Source organism: Lampetra fluviatilis, chromosome 49 (genome assembly GCF_964198595.1).
Source record: "Lampetra fluviatilis chromosome 49, kcLamFluv1.1, whole genome shotgun sequence".
NCBI classification, from domain to species: Eukaryota; Metazoa; Chordata; class Hyperoartia; order Petromyzontiformes; family Petromyzontidae; genus Lampetra; species Lampetra fluviatilis.
In genome coordinates, this window is record NC_136323.1 from 1,253,662 (window position 1) to 1,273,885 (window position 20,224).

The window sequence follows — 20,224 nt, forward strand, 5'->3', positions numbered from 1 at the left end:
TATGAGCGTTTATACACGCAGGAGGGAAGCAGATCACCTGCAGGAAACCGACATGCGGGTTGGTTACAATACGACAAAGCCACCTTTTAAGCAACGCATAGCTTGATCAGTTTCAAGTGATTATGGGTTTTTTTATTGTTATGAACTTAAACAAAAAAAGCACTTTAAAATGAGACAGGATAGACTGGGGCTCGTGTAGAGTTCAAATGTCAAGAGGTCATCATCACGAGCAGTGCCGACGATGCCACCCACACCCTGACATCTTTATCGAACCTCGGCCCGGATTCCCGCGACACTTGTGGCGAAGTTGACTCGGGGCTTGAGTACAATTTAGTTTCATTCTATATTAAAAAGCACTTTCTTTTTTTCGTACGTGTCAAACTTTGTTTATAAATCGCAGGACTTAACCTGAGAACAGTGAGGTCAGAGGTAAATGATGATAACGCGAGATGAAAAATTGATCTTCGGATGCAAAGAGATGAAACATGTCTTACATAGAAAAAGCGTTTTCTGTAGAACCTCATTAAAATAGAGGCAATGCGAGTTATGAATTGCTTTTCACCCAATTTTCATATAAAAGCACCTTATTCTGCATGCCTGTTGTGCACATAACAAACACAGTTACACGCTCCTTCAAATCGATTCGCTCAACCATTTACGCCCACACCAATATGCACAACGATTGCCCCGTGGCTGGGCATGGCTGTTGCTGTGTTGTGGCAAGGGAACGTGGCACGTGCGTTGGCACGCTTCGGCGTGATTAACGTGAGTCGTTGTGAACTGCACGCAGAGGCACAGGCAACGTAGAACGGTGTCGTGGTTCACTATAGCCAACAAATAGCCACACTGTCAAGTCATGAATATATATATAAATTGCGTAATCAATCCCTCTTCCTTGGGTAGTCTTGTCAGTGACAAAACATAACATCGTCCAATTTGCAGCGACAACTCTCAATAGCTTTAACGAAAAATAGAAACATATAATTAGCACCGTACATTCTGTTTTTTATGCAAAGATACCACTATTCATCGACATTCCGACGAGCTGCGCTGAAAGCTGAAGTGAAATGGTGCAACTTTGTTGCGTTTTTCAAACGTTGCCAGGTCCCATTAAACGCTGCAACTTTGGTTGCTTTTTGTGTGACACAATTGCACGTTACTGACACATCATAGTTACGCGTTATCATTATGGCTCCACATCTTTAATCGCCAATGTTGTACAGCAGTGGGCTATAAAAAAACGTAGTAGGCCGTAGTAGGCCTGGCTCCCCCACCCTCCTCTCTTGCCTGGATGACCCAGCCCGAAGATCTCACCCAAACTAGGCAGGAGATCTAGGAAAGGAATTGCTGGAAGGCCATGCTGTGTGAAAAAAGATTAAAGGTTCAGATGATAAATTGCGTGGAAACAACTAACGGGGGAATATTCTATATCGTATTGACCTTCATCAAGACCATGGCTTTCGTTATTTTGTATCCGCAATCCTCATACATGAACACAATTCCACCGTTGTGTTGCTAGTATTGCCATGAGAATCCAATCAACTCCACGTGACCTCATTCAGACAACCGTGGCAGCTGTTGATGTACATGCAACATTAAAAGCTTTTTTTACAAACAAAGTTATAAAGTTGCTGACACAGGCGCGCCAACTTAACTTCCCCAGTAACTTTGCCGGTGCTCAATATAGCAACTCATACATAATAATAAACATTGCTTTCAGCAATATCAGTTTGCACAAAAGCTGCATCATTAACTTTAGCTTTTAGATGAGGGTTTTGGATTAACAAACATTAAAAAGAACAAAAAATTCGCGACAATGCCCGCTGCTGCGTTGGGCAGTGGTGCACGAAGCACAAACACCGAGGCAAAGCCCAACAACACATCCATCAACAAAACTGTGGCCTTAAAAATAAAAATATAACCGGCGACGCTTCGGGCAATGGGCCCTTGATAGCAAGTAAATAGAGGCAGGAGAGGCAGAGTGGATATACGATTTGGAGGCTGCAGTTTACACCATGGGGCTCCACTCTATCTCTCTGATCTGTTTTTTGCTATAAAGAAGGGCCATTTCCCGCAAGCTCATTATGAATACTGTATGTTCCTTTGAAAGACTGTTGGTGATGAAGATTTAATATATTTTGACACGCTATGCGGAGTGAAAATCAACTTTGAGCGTTCCCATGTATAAATGTGCAATTGGTCAGCCGCTCATCTCTGCTGATGGCCCAAAGCCAGTGGCGGAAATTCCACATTCCCATGGTAGGGGCCCCACGAAGTGGCACTTTTCTTATTCATTGTTTGGACGAGACAGTGACGACGACGACGACAGTGGCCAGAGTCGACTGCCAACAGGGACTTGGAAATTAACGTTGCCAGGCACGGGCAGTAGCGCCACCCCCACCGATCAAAATGTTTCGTTGTGACTTTGTGTTGTAACGAGGTGCTTGCGCGCGTGTGTTGGTGTGACACGATAGGCTGATGGACCATGCATTACGGAGACGAACCGTAGGAAAAATGTGCGATTGCAAGAAAACGAAAGAAGGCAGAAATGATTCAGAATTAGTGCGAAGTTTAGTAGAAATGTACCGCCGATTGATTTACGTATGTTTTATTTTTTTATTTTGCATGGTTGTACAGTTGTCCGAGTTGTACAGGCAAGACTAATGTTACAAAAAAAGCCCTAAATCACATGCAAGTTTTGAAAAATGTAAAGAGAACAAGGTATTTTTTTTCTTTTATACAATACAATATTTACTCACAATGACACAGACAACAAACATAAATCTTAAAACAGCACCATTGGAGATTACTAAAGCACCATTTTGCCAAAAAAAATTCCAGCTGTCTCTGATACGCCACAACTGTTTACAGATCATGCCGAGTTTGGCGGTTTTTAGGTAGAAAGTGTTTTGTGAACAAAAAATTATACTTCTAAAAAGAAAAAATGAGCAAAATAAACAACAAAAACATTATTAACTAACAATGGAAATATATACTAAAATGCTTAACACAAGACATCATTTATACACAGATGCTTTTATCCACTTATTAAGTATTTTTGTTGCTATTATCACTTATTCCTTAAATTTAAGGGATTGAGTCATGTTGAAAGGATGCCACCCAAAAATGTGAAGGAGGCAAAGATATGGATTTGTAAAGGCAAAAAAAAAATAGCTTCCCTGCTAATTTACCGAATTTTCGTATTGCCAAGACGCAATTTGTGGCTTACAAACATGATCGATCGAATCGAGGAAAAAATTCATGACAAAAAAAAACATAATACAAATAAAAGGTAATTCTAAAAATGCGTGCAGACTTCAAAACTTGCATGTGACGCTTCGACTGTTGAGGTGAAAATGGTTTCGGTAAATATTTTCAATCTTTTCACCATGCGTAAAACTGAGGACAATTTTTTTTTTGTTCGTGGTGTCACGTAGCTAAATTATTAGCCGTCTTTTCATAAAATGTTTGGCGTTCTAATAAAGGCTCTGAGTTTGCAAGTAGGAGACTGTTTTGTGGCTTTGTTTGTGTTTCTTTTGTCTCGTATTCGTTTATTCGCAGGCTAGCCGGCAAAACACACGGGCCCGACCTCGAAGCCAAACTTCTGTCTGGAATCGCCAAAGTCTTTGAACATGATGTCGATAATGGGGAGTTGTTCCAGTTTCGGAGTGTTGAGCTCCAAAACGGTCTTCTCGTATCCCTTGCGACGCTGTGGGAAGAGAGGTAAACGAAGACGGTCAAAGTCAGTCACCTTGTCTCCACGCCCAAACGAACCACGCGGCATCATTGGTGATTTAACGTTTGGTATTATGGGCCATGCCCCGGACACGACGTGAGGATCTATTCGACTCGACGAGTTCTGGAAGAGGCGTTTTCTTTCCGGCAAAACAACATATTTGTGGACAATATAAGCAACTAAATTATAATTAAGCAACCAATACCTCTCCTCTCCTACACGTATCTGTCTCGCCACATTTGTTTACACATTCCCATCAGCCACACAGCCTTCTGGCAGTGATATTTTCAGCAGCATTGGTTTAATGCGAGCCAGCTGTCGACTGGTTTCGACTAAGCCAACATCAGCGGTGAGTGTCATCGTTCACCGACCAGCAGTGACCAGCGTGGTGAAGTATGGTCAATAAACCCTCATGCCTGACAGCCCTTGGGGGAGAGCTTCATGCAGCAGTGGATTTACAAAAGGCTATGAATTATTAATGCTATTGTCCAATCAAATTTAAAATGAACGCTATTTGGAGCGGCCATTGGTAAACCGGCTGAGTGCTCGAACAACACTTGTAAAACCAGTTTAATCAGAGGTGGTTGAAACCCAGATTCCAGGCACTCGGCGTCTCTGGCACGGACATTCTGAACCTCTGCAAAGACAGAGGCACCCACACCCAGGGCTTAAACCCTGGAGCTCAGTGCTGCTATCACGGTGTCTCTGGCATGCCCATTATGAACCTCTGCAGACACGGAGGCATGGACACACGTCGTTCCCGACGTTTCCATCTCCGTGTCTGGCACAGCCGTAATGAACCACACTCGGCAACCCTGCGCCTGTTTGCGAGCTGTAATGAACACGTGCGTCTCCAGCCTGCAGGGATTCTTGCTGCCTTGCATCGCTGCCGCCCTTGCAGTTTTCTGTCGCAAAGCGAAGCTCCCGGGGTCTGTTAACTCGGACCCGGTCTCAATTCCGCTCCAAGCCACGACAGCGAGCGCCGGCGTTTCGCTCGTTTTGAATCTGCATGCATGCGGTGTGCCGCCTCTTCTGCTGAAGGTAAAGGCGCGGCCCTGCAAGTGCTTTGCTCAAGCCACTGCTGGCGGAAAGGGCATAACTAAAAAGGAAGCTGTAGAGGGGATATTTGGCCTACACTTCCACGCTGGCCAGACATCTTGGAAGGAGTACCCACACTTTATCCCACCACAAGTCACCTGCCGATCGACTAACTGTGTCACCTCCATTGACGCTGCTCTGGTGGATTCAAGAAAACTGCAAAACAAAACAATGTATGTATGTTTGTATATGTAAATATGCATATCTCAAGAATCAGAGAACCACCTTGAGTCAGAGAACAACCTCGAAAGAAAACGTCACGAAACCTATTTTTTTTTAAATCCCTTTAAAAAAAACCTTTTGCCCCGCAGGGAGTGTTCAATTCAGAGCTGTGGTAATTTCGCGGCTAACAAAGACTCCACGTGATTGCATATTATTTTTGTGCAGCCATTGGTGAATGGGCTCAGAACGTAAACTCAGTCCACTTACAAACCCGGTTTAAATCCCCGGGCAGCTGAAGCCCAGGGTTTGAACTCAGAAATGTAGCGTTGTCAGCCTCAGTGCTCCGACAATGCATCCGAGCACTGCCGCATCCACCCATTTCAGTCCACTAATACACTGTACATTATCAACGTATGCACCTACTTATACCAAGTGATCACCGTCATCATCATTGGCGGTTCTGTGCCGGCAGTGGCAGAAATTCCACGATCCCATGGCGAGGCCAAGTCATCCCCACTGGCTGGCCACTGTTGATTCCCTACAAAAGCGCTGCTCATTTTATATAATCCCAGTGAGATGATGATGTGTGCCTATGTACGTCTCTCTCTCTATGTATCTCTGTCATATCTCTCTCTACTTATATGTCTGTCTATATGTCTCTGGTTCTGTGTTTTATCTCTCTCTCATATTTAGCATTCTCAGGAAGAACGTAATCAACCAGGTAGGGTGTTGACTGTTATGTTATCCGACTCTCTGTTGTATTACATTACATTTCTAAGTATACTAGATTTGTGTTTCTATTTCATTTATACCTGATGATGATTGCTTGTGTTGCAATCGAAACGTCGTATGCTAGTATTTAATTTATTATTTTCTCTTTATACGTGACTTTACCGAAAAAACCAAAGAGTAATTCCTGCAGTCGCGAAAGCTCCAAATTAAGGATGATGATGTTGTTCGGGTGATAATAGTGAATGACAAGGAATGCGCGCGTGCCCAGCCGTTTTTGTAAATCCACTGCTGGATGAGGGCCTCCCCATGCCCGGTGGGCGTTTTTCGACCGCACTTCCAAATGTGAGTCAAGCGCTCCGACCATGGTATCAGCGAGCTGGGAGCATATCTATTCATAGCTCGTGCGCAATCTACTCCGGGACGAAGAAGGGCTCCCTTGGCCATGTCCTCCGTGGGCGGTCGTTCCACAGTGCTGGTCAGTGTGGGTCGGTGATAAGGGGGGCCCGGGCCGTTTCAGATTGTGTCACTCGTCACTCGTGTTAGCCACGGTTGAAAACCAAACTCGGGTTCACCGGGTTCATAATGCTTACCGCTGCACCGCCACTGCACTCAGGACGGGTATATACAGGGCAGTATATGGATATAAACCAATGTTTAAATGCACTATAGAGGCAAACATATGTTTCGTTGCTCGTTACCCACCCGAGCAAAAAACCCACATCTCGGCCTGTCAGGATCAGTGTCATCTGGCGGCGTTGATTTCAGCAGGAAAACTCCGATCTGGTATCACCTCTCTGAGCAACCGAGCAGGGTGGCGTTGCAGGCAAAAGCCCTCCACAAAGCACCCCGGGGGCTATTCAGCACAGGCGTGCACCTGGGATTGTACACACACTGTGCATATACGCAAAGCTATGGTGAAATCAGTTGGAAATAGACCAGATCTTGCCAAACGAAAGGAGCTAAGCTGGGTGGAGCCTGGATAGCACTTGGATGAGTGATCACCACCGTGCACAGCAGGTTGCTATAGGCTGCTGCAGAGATACATTTGCAGGACTCAGAGGGCAGTGCAGCAAAAATCCAGTGTTGTACTGCACCTCTGTGCTCCCACATGTGTGTGTGTATATGTTTCCTGCCTTCATCAACGCTTACCGACCAGCATGGTGAAGTATGTTAAAATGAGCCCTGTGGTGTGGTGAATAAGGGCAGGTGGTGAAGCCTTGAGTAATATGGTGGCTGGTGAGGAGTGGCTGGTGAGTGGTGAGTGTAGGGGTGTGTGGTGAGGAGTGTTAGGCCTTCAGCCAGCAGCACATTTAAGAAAATAAAACTCTTTATATTTTTACTCTTTGGGTCTTTCGGTAAAGTCACGTAGACAGAAATTTGTATTTTTTATTTTACCAGGTAAGGCCCGCTGAGCGATGTAGCTCTTTCTCAGAAGCGACCTGTCCACAAATTATAGCTCAACGAAGTGGCTTGTCATGTGGAAAATCACAGCGGCCAAATACTCTAAACGCCTGATGCTGATTCTAAATGTGGAGAGAAAAATCCACGCGACCACTGGGAAAGAGAGAGACGCAGACTCCACATACAGAGCAGCAGGCGTGAGAGTCGGAATCGAACCCCTGACCTCCTGCATACCAGGCGAGGTAGTTAACATCTCCTAGCCGCCGCGCCGCGCACGTACGAACGACCCTGTCATTCATCACACTCAGCGCCCCCCGAAGCTCCGGGCTCCCATCCCCTCTCTCCACGCCACGGGACCGAGGATAGCCCATTACCTGATTTGCAAAGCAATTTGAAACGGAGGCGTCTGGCTCGCAGCGTCAGCCGTGCTTTCATTTTTACACTCGTTTATTTATCCGCGAGGACCATTTATTTATATTTGAAATTTATTTTCCCCCGCTCTTGCCCGGCCAAATCACGAAGTCATCGAGGAGAATAAGGCTTTGATCAATATCGCGTTTCTTATCTCGGGCTCCTCTGTGCAGTCCCCTATCTCTCCCCCCCCCCGTCGCATCCTCCGAATGACTGCCGCGCGCGAACCCTCGTCTCACCCCTACTCAATGAACTCTGCGCACGTGCTGTGTGCGTGTGGGGAGCGGTGGTGCAGTGGTGAGCGCTGCGCTGCGCGACGGTGACCCGAGTTCGATTCTCGCTCGTGGCCAACACCGGTGACGATCATCTCAACCGGTCCTGGGCCTCCCCTAAGTCGACTCAGCCTCAAATGAGTACCTGGTGCAGTGTATGTACATCGCCACTCGGGAGACAAAAGTGGCCGGGCGTGGTGCTGGCCACCTACCCCCTCGTTAAAAGCACTTGCTCCAAAAGCCTATTAAAGGCTATATGGAAGATCGCTGCTTTTGTCTTTATTGTGCGTATTGTTGCCTGCATACATCTGTGTGCGTCGTTGTGTGTACGTATTGTGTATATTTGTGCGTGCGTGTGTATGCGCTTGTGTGAGTATGTGTGCAAGTTTGCGATTGTACGTGGATTTGTGTGTTGCGTATGTCCATTGTACGTACATTTGTGTCTATATGATTTTTGTAAAGAATGTTTGTATATGCGTGAATGCATATTTTCCTATTTGTCTACGCCTTCAAGCTTCGGTGTTTAATTATGGATACATATAGGCAGCTAAATGGGTATGGTATGAGTCAAAGAAGAGATGGGCTGATGTGGTAAAAGAGGACGTGGAGCTGATGCCAGCGGTGTCAAGATTGGCCCATGTGCAGGGGGAGGCTCGTGAAGGACGCTGCTACTGGGCAGTTGGAGGCAGTCGCCCTCCAACAACAACGGCGGAGGGCAGAAGGATGGGTGGCACAGGGGCACAGCTGGTGCCTCCACCTGTCATCTCAGTCAGTCAACCCATAATACCTGGGTCTGTCCCGTCACTTCCTACCAATGAGCCTCCAACTCTTCACGTGGCCTCTAGATGTACTGAGCCTGCCACAAGCACTATGGTCACATCACTGCGCTCTGGGTGGTGAATGGCGGCTGGTGTTGTGATGGTGGGCGCGTGCTTATTAGCATGTCTATGCCCTTGTCTTACGCGCATCTGTGCATTAGCGTGTACATGTGTGCTAAGTGTGCACAATTATACAACAACAACAACCCGTGCAACCTAATTATACACGTTTCCACACATCTGCACGCGTGCTTGTGCTTCTTGCGCAACAGACAGCTTCACATAATTACATTTAAATCCTCCTTTTTTTCACGTGCTGCCCTCCGAGGTTGTGCTTAATATTTTAATGCACCCGGCACATTGCAAGCGCATCTGGGAATTCATTTAACAGATAATACCCCATTACGAATTCCCCCGAATCCACTGAGACGCATTCATTTATTTACGAAGATACTTCCGATGAAAGCCAATGGCGGCCGTCGTCGTTGATGCCCGAAGACCGGTGCAAGTTTTCGCGCTGTGCCAGATACGTTGAGAGCCTGGGTTCACATCCCCGTCGCAATTCTGGCCACTACCCCGATGAACGCCGGCTGTGAAGCGTCGCGTACACGATTGTGAAATGTGTGTGGATCACTCTCCCAGCGACACCGGTGGCGCTGAAGCAGTAATGCATTGGTCACGTTTGTTCACCTAAGCGACAACTATATACAATGGCTGTGGCGGGTGGAGGAGGGTGTACCGCACACACTCGACTCACGCGACCTGACTAAAAAAAATCAATCGTTAATCATCCCCAAATTAGTGACGGAAATTCCACATTGCCGAGGTGGGGACCAGTAAGTCCAAAGAATGAACCCAATGTCGATTGAATTCTTAACGAAGTGAAACTCATTCTGTCAACTCTGGAGGGATAATGATGGTCATGACGAGGATGAGTTGACCCCCAGCTGGGATTTGAATTTCACCACCATCCAATCGTGAGTCAAAGCACTCCGACCACCGGGACACGTGGCCAATGATTGAAACATACATTTAAATTACGGCTCGTTGTCAATCCACTGCTGGATGAAGGCCACCCGGCACTGCGTTGCACATTGGAGGTTGCCTGACCCGAACGTCACCACCGTTGATCAGCGCAGGTTTAGATTCCCAGGACAGGTTCGGATATCGCTTGCCACTGATGTTAGCCGTGAACAGGAATCAAAACTTGGGCCGCCAGGTTCATTTGTATTGTGCACTTACCACCGTGGTTGAGGATTCTGTGACGTCAATTGAACAGTGCAGGATATTGCGCGTTGACTTTAGCGACAAAATTTTCCAAGTAAAAAAAATAATTAGACTGCAAATTACTCAACTGGGATCACACACAGCAGCAATCAGTGTCGCCTGCTGAAATACTCTCGTAGATTGTGTCTGCGAAGCACAGCAGTGCCCTCGTGAGTATCGCCTTGCGTCATTAAAACGGCGCAAATACCAAATGTGATCAATTATAAATGACATCACGACCATCCTATCTAACCTTAACTAAAAAGCATTTATTCTTCCAGCCATGAGCCTCTGCCCCACACATCCATCGCTCATTGATAATTATCTACCATGGTCCCCTACCACTGCCAGCTTTGCCACTGCCTCCAGCACCTTGGGTGATGTTTGCCAAGCCATCAAGACCATTCCTATGGCCATCCACCCTAAAAGTAGCCAATCACACTGATCTCTCACACTGCCTACAGAGGCACCAGCAGCCAATCACATTGATCTCTCACACTGCCTACAGAGGCATCAGTAGCCAATCACATTGCATTCTCAAACTGCCTACATCGACACAGTAGCCAATCACATTGATCCTGCATTAATGCGTCCACCCTGGTGTTGGTTTAACACACAGAGAAGGCAAAACCAAGAAACGTGAATAGAAACCATCATCAAGCATATATACGTTGAGAAGAAGTACTACAATAACACGGTAAGTGTGATGTCTCTTAATTGCTCCTAAAGTTGGTCATGAGAATTATGATTCAACTCACCTGTGAGTGAGGCGTCACAATGACACTAATAATTAATTGGAGGGTCATCAAATGCATGGACACAACGCATGAACAATTTAATTAATTTTAGATTTAAAGCTTTCGTGACTGCAGGGATTCATCTTCTTGGTTCTTCGGTAAAGTCACGTAGAATTTCATTAATCTTGCTGTGTCAGGTGGTGGAGGGCCTTACGACAGAAATTCGATAAGATCCTTTACATGGGTTAACCCATAAAATGCCATTTAGAATCGTAATAATACAAACCTCTACTATAAAAAAGAATTACATTTAAAATGCTTTTGTTGCACCTTAGATCCTGTTTAAAAAATACACGCGCATTGGCCCGCCACACCCACAACCCATTTTTGTTTTGTTCGGATCTGTGAGGTGCCACGCGAAACATCCGAGCCGCGAACGCCGCGACAACTCACCGCGCATCCGTCATAGAGCGCGTGGATGTAGGACGTGGTGTCGTGGGAGAGGTCCTCCTCGTTGGCACCCAGGAAGCGCAGCGCCTTGTCGAAGCTGTTGCCTTCCAGGTCGTTCCACGCCACCGACAGGTAGCAGTTGTACGTGACGTTCTGGCGGGCGGCCGAGCTGAGGAGCCGGAGGAAGGTCATCTGGACCACGCCGATGGCGAGTCCGTCTGCGTCTGCGTAAGACAGCTTTCACAGAGATCCAGCGGGAGGAGGCGCGGGCGGGCGGGGGGGGGATAAGAACACAATGAATACGGGAATGCAACACGGAATTAATAAATGAGTAGATAAATGTGCATTATTTAATCGGGAAAGTGTCAACGGGTCTCAAGATTTTAATGCATGCATTGGCGGGGGGTTTGAAGGGGGGTGGGGGGGGGTGGCGGTGGGGGGGGGAGTGGACCAGTTCCCTTTAGAAATGTGTGGGAGGAGACCCTAACCTATGAAGATATGGCACTGAGAGGAGTAACCACACTAATCTACGCGATAAAAGCCGTGTGTCCTGGCTGGCATGATAATACCCCAGCTGCCACTGTGAGAGGCCCTCCACCTTTGTAACATCGTGACCTGATTATTGCTCACCACTCCTCATTCCTCACCTCCCCACGTCACTCACCTCCTGAAATCCCTCTTCTCCAAACTCCAGGTGAACAACAATACTACTGCCAGCACTCTCTAATGAGAGAACATCACCCCAACACTCAAATCTCTCCACCGTTTCCCATTCCGATCCTCCAATTTCAAGATCTGTCTTCAATATCCTCCATGGATTCACCCCTACCTACATCTCCCCTCTCATCTCACTCTACTCCCCTCCACACTCTCCTACATCTCCCCTCTCATCTCACTTGGCTCCCCCCCACGCACTCTCCTACATCTCCTCTCTCATCTCACTCTACTCCCCTCCACACATCAGCAACCAAGGAATTCAGTGAAAGCCCTCAGTCATCCTCTTCTCAGTGGGAGATCTCTCACTCTCCTCTGCTGCCCCCATTGTCTGAAATACCATTCCTCTAATCATCTGTGCCGCCAACTCCCTCCTATTTCAAAATCCTGACTCAATGGTTTCCATTTTTGCTTTGCCTATGATTGCCTCTTGTCTGTAACAAAACAGATGGCCACTATTTCTGAACAGTGTCTTGACATGCGGCCACCAATATGAATCCAACCCGTATTGTATAAACTAGGAGAAGAGACCTTCAGCTGACTTTCAGACACATTCTGGCCAACTTAACTTTGTTTAAACAAAAAAAAAAGAACTGTAGCCACGCAATGGGGATGGTCACCGGGGAGCTTTAAAATCTAATTTTCTCACTGAGCGGGGAAAAAAAAACACTTGATGGTCAGTAGTTGGACAGGCTGCGGTCACACGGACCTGTGCGGCGTGTTTATCGACAAGCGAGGTTTCGCTCGTTGGAGTTATCATCCTCGTGAGGAGTGTTTTGTGTGTGGTGGGTGGGAAGGGGGTCGAGGAGGAAACCAAAGTTCCCCGGTGAACAAAAGGGCAAAGGTGCAGCCCTGCAATTGCTCGCTCACACCACTACTCGGAGGGAGCTCTGGAGAGCCTCCCTTCGAGGAGGGTGTCGCGGCCTATTCCTCCCACGCTGGCCGGACATCCCGGAAGCCGGTGTGGGAGCTACCCCGCCCTTTAACCCCACCGCACGTGACCTGCCGATCAACCTCACGGCGGTGGCATCCATTGACACTTCTGGCTGAACAGAGAGGCGGGGGGAGGGATTTTTTGAAAGAGAAAACCAACAACAACAACACAAAAGCACTTGCACCTTTGTCTCGACTGATGTGCGCGCAGGTCGAATCGGCCACCTCTGGATCCTCGTCGTGCCAAATAATACACCGGGGGGGGGGGAAGGGGGGGCGGCAACGATGCAATGGCCTAGAGGCAGCAGCAGCAGTGCGTTCGCCGCTGTTTGTTGTTGTTGTTGTTGCAGAGGTTCGCGGTTTCGAATCCAGCGAGTAGTGGGGGAATAACAAGAATGCTGGTCACCCTCACCCTTGACCGAGTGGCTCATGCCTGAGCACGATCTCTTACAAGTAATTCGGATGCTTTCAGATCAGGTCACGTAGAGCGTGACACCTTCACCACACTGCTCAAGTGTGCCTGGGGGTCAAGGGCCAAACCTTTCAATTGCTAACCGAGTCTTTGAGCTGCAGTGACTATTGTACACAATAGCACCCAATGGTAAATTAAATTACCACAGGTGTAGTAACCGTACCGTCTTGCATCGCAATGGAACGTTAAAGACACGCCGTGTGGTCACTAACAAGAGAGGTCCATCGTGCAGCAGCGTTGTGGTCAGAATTTGACAAATATGCTAAATTAATTTGTTGGAGTTACACATGCCTGCCATTGCCAGCGACCTAGCCACAAATGATAGCTCAACCAAGTCGCTTGTCACGTGGAAATCTATAGCAGCCAACTACCGTACTCTAAACGCATGTTGATTCTAAATGTGGAAGAAAAAACAAGAGGATGCGGAGAAAAATCCACGCGAACACGGGGATAGCATGCAAACTCCAAATATACAGGCGTAAGGGTCTGGTTCGAACCTTCGAACTCCTGTATACCAGGCGAGGTAGTTAACATCTCGCCACCGTGGCGCCCTTGAATGCATACGTAGTTATGCATTCAGAATCATCAGTAAACTGTGCCCTATGGGAGATGCCAAAGACAGCTAAGAGTACTCTTTGTTTTTTTTGGTAAAGTCACGTAGGTAAAAAATTTAAATAAATTAAATTAAATCACGACGTTTCGGAAGCAACACAAGCCTCCGCCATCAGGTGTAACTGCTCCAGTAAATTTACAGCCAAGAGTGTTGTATGGGTTATCGTTATTATTTGGAATCATCAGTGAACTGTGCCAGGCTAGAGACGGCCAAAGACAGCCCAGAGAGATAGAAATGTCCGCTAGTTCATTAGGGATTATCAGTTAACAGACTGCCAGATATCTCAGCTCCTGAACATTTCAGCCGCAGAACATGTGTAATTTATTCGGGCGCAGATTGTGCGAGGTTTAAAATGATCACAGGATTGTAAATCGAAAGTTTCGCTCAAAATTTGCTCAGTATTTCAGCCTGCAGGCATTCAACAAAGGCGCAAGTTGATTTAAAAACGTAGCTGCTCAATTACTCCTTTGAGTCAGAACGTGACCAGATTATATCGCTTTTTTTTTGGTAAATGACAGCAGCTTCAGGATCAAAAAAAAAACATCAACCCTAATTTTTTTGTGTTGTTCCAAATTATCTTGGAAATGTGCTGTTGCCTTCATCTCATAAGATTAACTTTTGGAAGCCCTTATAAGCAATTGCATTTGGAGGCTTGCCCCCTCTTTTCTCTCTGCCTGATGAAGACCGCTTGTGTTGCGATCAAAACGTCGTGGGTTTTTTTGTATTTATTTTTAATTAAAAATGTTTTTTCTATCTACGTGACTTTATCGAAAGAACCAAAGAATATGAACATATGTATATTTGGAACTCTTTAATAAAAAAAAACCCCGAGGGTCGCCCTATGGTAGAGAGGAATCTCTACTGTACAACTGTCCTTCATCTACACGAGGGCCTCTCCCTATAGCGGTGCTCACTGCATGGCAGTCAGAACAAAATGTTTACGTGTCAGAGCTGGAATTCACCCAAATTATCCGGAGGAAAAAAAATAACCCCATTGTTTTTTTTTTTGTCCAAGCATAGAGACAATCAACTCATTACGGCTTAATCCTGTTCAAGAAATCAGTAAAAAAAAATTCTTTTTCACAGCCTGCCGTTGACTAAACTAGGACAAAAATTGACCAAGAGTTGAATCAATTCACGCCGGTTGGGCGATCACCCACAAACGACGATGGTCTGTGCCGGAAAAACGGAACTCCGAGTGAGGTGCCGGGCAAGGGCCAGCCGAGCACCGGCCTAGCGCTGGGCTAGGGTTCACGACGCAGAGGTTTACGTAGTGTCTGTGCGTGTGTAGACGGTGACGGGTGGACACTCACCATGCTGCCCCGCTTGTACTGACTATACCACGTCCCTGGCACTTCTTTGGGCCAGCGAGCAAGTTTACTCTGCCAGGGGGGAAGGAGCCACACGGGTGAGACATGGGGAGACGACACGGGGAGACAACACGGGGAGACAACACGGGGGGACACCGGGGGATACGAGCCAAGGAGGGACACGGGGAAACACGGGGCATACAGGCGGACACGGAACGCCGTACAACCAAGAAGCACAGAGCCAGGGCTGGCGCTGGCGATGCTCCAACTCGGCAATGGCCTACGGTGGGAAACTAGGAAATCGGGGGCAAGGTCAAGAGGTCGTAAAATCCACCACATTTAGCCGCGAGTATCCACGGCTAAATGAATCTATGGAACAAAAGCTGCAGCGTGTGAAACGAAGCGTGGCAAGGAGCATACCTCGATCCATACTCTTGGTTCTTTCGGTAAAGTCACGTTACCGTTACCATGACTTTACCGAAAGAACCACGAAAACTTCTAATCTAGAATGAAGCATACCTGCAATTACACAACGAGGCTGGAAGAGGAGGGCGCCGATAAGTGAGCAACGTGCGAGATAAGAGACACGGCATTGACCATTGGGAGAAGCGAGAGATTGGGCAGAGCGCGTCGTGGCTAGAAGGGACGGTGGCCAGTGCCCGAGACTAAGGACGGGGCGACAGCCGAAGGAGGGAACGACGCTCCGGGTCGATTCCCGACCACAGATCTGGAGTCATAAAGATCGGCTAGTGTGCACGAGTGAGATGGATTAGCTGCGTCACGTGACCGCCAGTGACGGTGACGGCTTTTTGGGGGCCTTCGTCCAAATAGTGGATCGATCTTTGCCGATGACAATCTGTGTTGTAAGGGACACTGTAGAATGTCGCTCACATTCTGTGTCACAGGCCATTCCACATCCTCATCAGCCAATGTCTATGCACTGCTGGATGAAGGTCTCTCCACGTCGTCACCATTGCTCATTAGCCCGCAATCACACAATCCATCTTACATTTGCGTAAGAGCTGATTATATCACTCCGGGCGCATTCTCTCGTTCGGTTGCCATTCCATAACCAGTCAATCGGCCCTCGCCCCTCCTTGCGATGGTGCCCTGTGCCCAAACCCACTGCTCATATTCACGCTCAATATCATGTCTCGTGTTTACGGTACGCTCTCTGATGTATTTGCTCGTCTTTCCGTCTCTCAGTGTAATTTCCAGCGCGCATATTCCCACGTGTATATATATATCTTTGTGCAACTCGCCCGCAATTCTCTTTCCATTTTATTATTATTATTCTATATTTCCGTTCCATATATCACAGCTGACCGTGCGCTGTGATTGAAAACGTCTTGAGGCATGTCAGGTAGGCTGCTTTTTATTGTCGAGTTCAACTTTCCAAAAGCAATTCAATTTGCTCATTTGTCACCTTGCTCGGTATATTAAAGTGACGCACTGTGCGCCGACTTGCACAGGGTGGCTAAGTCACCAACACCAGCCCTGGTAGACAACTGTGATTCGGGGGGGGTACGTGATACAAAAGTACGGTACGGGGGGGGGGGAGGGGGGGGACACAGGACACGCCTGATCACAGCAAACGCTGATCACCGGTTGCCACCGCCGTGAACATTCGTGACGGCACGGATGTCACGCATGGGGGACAGGAGGAGGGACGCGGACCACAACAGAGGGATGGAGGAGACTCAGGAGAAATTGGAAAGTGGAACCAGGGGTTTGCCTTCGGTTTTGGTTGTGGTTTTCCGTCTGCCGATGGGTTTAATGATCTTACCATCCCACCGTGCTTGAATTCACTGAACCATGTGCCCTTAGTTTCTCCGGACCATGCAGAAAGCCTGGCCTGGATTTTAGGAAACAAATAGCAAAGCAGGAGGAAGAAAGAAAGAAAGAAACGAGGAATAGACAAAAAGCGAAACAGAGAATGGAACAAAAACAAAACAAAGCAAACAAGCGATGATCAGCAATATGAGCAAAGCGACTGAACGCATCGCAGACTTCAATAACCGCACCCAAGCCGCTCGACCGGTCGTGTATGTACATACATGGCACTTCTGGGACTGTGTCGGCAGTGCTCTCCCCACTCCATCGAGTAAAGGGATGGTGCCCATCACCATCAGTGGGGCCCTGAGCGAGTGGTGGAAATTCCACATTCCTTCGGCAAAAAAGGCTGGTTTCCCTTCAAGTGGTACTGTTTATGTTACTTGTCCGAAATGATGACAGCGGTGGTGGTGAGCTGAGTTGAGCTCAGACTAAGATGTTTAACTCGCGCACTGCTGGTGACCACCATGCCAGGGCTTGTCAATTAAAATTCTCCATGGAGAACGTTAACTTACGGAGGTGAACTATGTCACAGCTATTACATATGTACATACACACACAAATGCTTATTTCGGCCACGTTAAGTATTGCAGCAGAGCCGGTGTGCGTTTGAATACAAAGGCAAATGGACAGTGCTTTAAACTCACAATTTTAGTATGAACGATTGGGATAAATGAAGGCTTTACATTTTATTCCGAACCGCGCATTGGTGATCGATACCGTGCGGGAATTCATTTGTTGTAAACGTTGTTGTTGCTTGTCGTTATGTTTCTATCCTCGTAAAAAAAAAATGGCAATGATTACAATTTTTAAAAATATTATATTGTTGAGCATAACAATGCTATAAACACGAGGTTATTTTTCTGATTGTCATATTCCCGTGTTCTCATGGCAACGACGGTGATGCTGAATCTCATCATTTCAAAAAGAAAGACCCACTAAGTCTCAATAATCATTTGTTTTTTGCAAGGCGCCATGCACTGGCATGTTAACCAATTCACGTGCCGAGTAATTTTTATTTCGTTTCGGAGGAATCCAGAGAACCTGGTGAAATCCACGCAGAAGAAGAGACAGCGGCCAAAAAATCCACTTCATCGACCGTTCGGCAAACCGGCTTTCTGTACTGCCATCCACATGGCCACCTCACAGTTCAATCGAGGATTGAAATGTCCTGGCACACAATGGACTTACCGACCCTGGACTAAAAAGCGCCGGATTACAGGCATGCACCATCACTGCTGGCCTGATGATTTATGACGATGAACGTGAGAAAATGCAAGGTGTGAAATGACAAGGGTGGTTGTCGTACAAAAGGAACCTTTGTGAATTTAAATTAAACCAATTTAAAGGTCATTTGCAAAAATGAGAACGGCCTTTTCTCTGCACGTGATGGCACAGGTTCAAGCAGGGTTTCACTTATAGCATTGTGAAGTTGACATAAAAGCAAGCAACAACGTTTAAACAAATACGGTCGTGGCATCTTTTTGTTTGCACATGTCTCAGCTTTTACACAAATCTAAAATAAATCCACTTTTAATTGTCTTAAGAAGACACAACCCAAAAAAATTATATGGCATTTTTTTTGCTGCATGCCAAGGATGTTTCCTGGGGCTGCCCTCTGCATGAGGCTCAGGTTTAATTGGTGAGAAAACGAATTGAACGTCACTTTAATAATAAAAAAAAAATCATTCCGATTGTGCCGTCGACACCACCGCCAAGAGATGAAATATCGAGTGAGGACTCCCACAGCAACGCGCTGCGTGCGGGAGCACGACCGCTGTGATGGGACTCCTCGGAAGACCGCTCTGGGTCACTTGCTTTTTTTACCCACATCCTGCTGCAGACAACAACAATCAATGCTTGTTGCGTGATGGTTTGAAACACATGTTTAATTCTCAGCGGTGTCATTTAGCCACATGAAGTGACAGGTCACATTCAATGAGATCTTTTATTGTGTGTGCGGTCAGAATCAGGTGACCTGGCCGAGACCATCAACCCAGTACACCTGAGAACCTGGTTTCATCACGGGCGGCTGAAACTCGAATTTGAAACTCAGGTCACTCAGCGGTGGAGAATCAGCCCTCTGACCCCTGAACCACCCGGCCATCTCTGAATGCCACCTATAGGCTGCTGCCGCATTCTCGTGATCTCACTGCGCTGTGAGTACTGTTTTATATATACCTGTTTCGCGATACGCGGGGCATTCTGGGAGTCGGCTATGCGAAGTAAATGCAGCTCAGTTGGGCATGCAGGAGCATTTGAAACATAACTGGCTCTGCTTGGTCCAGGAGCTCACGAGATGATGTATCAGTCAGAGGTGAACTGGCTGCTTTCGAGGGTTTGACTGCCACATTCTTGGGCAGCCACGTCGAATCAAAAACCCCAAAAAACAGCGGCCGCTTGGTTTTATTTTGGGTTGCATCTTCCATCCAAAAAAAACAAATTTGGCGTTCGTTTTCGGACGACAGGAAACATTTTGTGCGAAAAAATGCAGAGCACACAAAATGCGTCGTCCAACTGTTTTAACGCAACGTTTGTGAAAAGGGGGGGTGAAAAAAAAGCCGTCGATATTAGGGTGCCAAAAGCTCAGCGTGAACGAATTTAGAAAAGAAGCCATCGCCTGTTAAAAAAAAACGTGGCAAGCAAAAGCGGCCCGCTGAAAAAGCACCCAGAGAACAAGCGGCGAAAAAGAAGAAAAAAAAGCTTCCCTCATTCTCTTTGGGTCTTTCGGTAAAGTCACGTAGATAGAAAAATAAGACGATTGCCTGTGTTGTTCTATCTACGAGACTTTACCGAAAGACCCAGAGAGTATGAATTCCTGCAGTCATGAAAGCTTTAAATCAAGGTTCCCTCCTGGTTAAAATTAGGAGGCCAAAGATAAAAAAAAAACCTTTGAAACTCGTGTCTCTTCATCTTCCAGTGAGAGCACAGGGCCGTGCCTCGTTTCACGGTGGGGTAAATCGCTGCGGTTTGAGTCATGAATTGGATCCAAGTTGACAATTTTTTACAAATATATTATGATTGCTTAGGCTCAGGTTTTGAGGGCAGTGGATGAAGGGAGGGACACACAGACATTAATTTCGAAAAATATCACAAACAAATAAACACATTTTGTGCTGAGCACGATGGCGCCGTCGCGCTCGCAAATGCTGGCGGCTCTCAGAAAGTGGTGGAAATTCCACATTCCTATGGCGGCAGAGCCAATCTTATTCGACAACAAAAAGTTGACGTCCCACAAAAGGGAGAAAAAATGCAAATTGTAACAA

At 46.9% G+C, this 20,224-nt stretch overlaps 1 protein-coding gene across 2 annotated transcripts in view; it reads right to left on the reverse strand.

The window, feature by feature from the left end:
* Positions 1-2,613: 2,613 nt before the first annotated feature.
* The window catches only part of LOC144948416 (uncharacterized), a 266,228-nt gene continuing 248,617 nt past the window's right edge, over positions 2,614-20,224 (reverse strand). Inside the window, exons 66-68 of one of the 2 annotated variants that reach the window (XM_078877862.1) lie at positions 15,129-15,197; positions 11,087-11,320; positions 2,614-3,709 (exon numbers count right to left, since the gene is read on the reverse strand). In XM_078877862.1, the coding sequence (XP_078733988.1) occupies positions 3,563-3,709; positions 11,087-11,320; positions 15,129-15,197 (450 nt within the window). In that variant the 3' untranslated portion in view covers positions 2,614-3,562. Of the gene's footprint in view, positions 3,710-11,086; positions 11,321-15,128; positions 15,198-20,224 lie in introns of those variants that run through there. The other variant, XM_078877863.1, reaches the window with a different exon arrangement.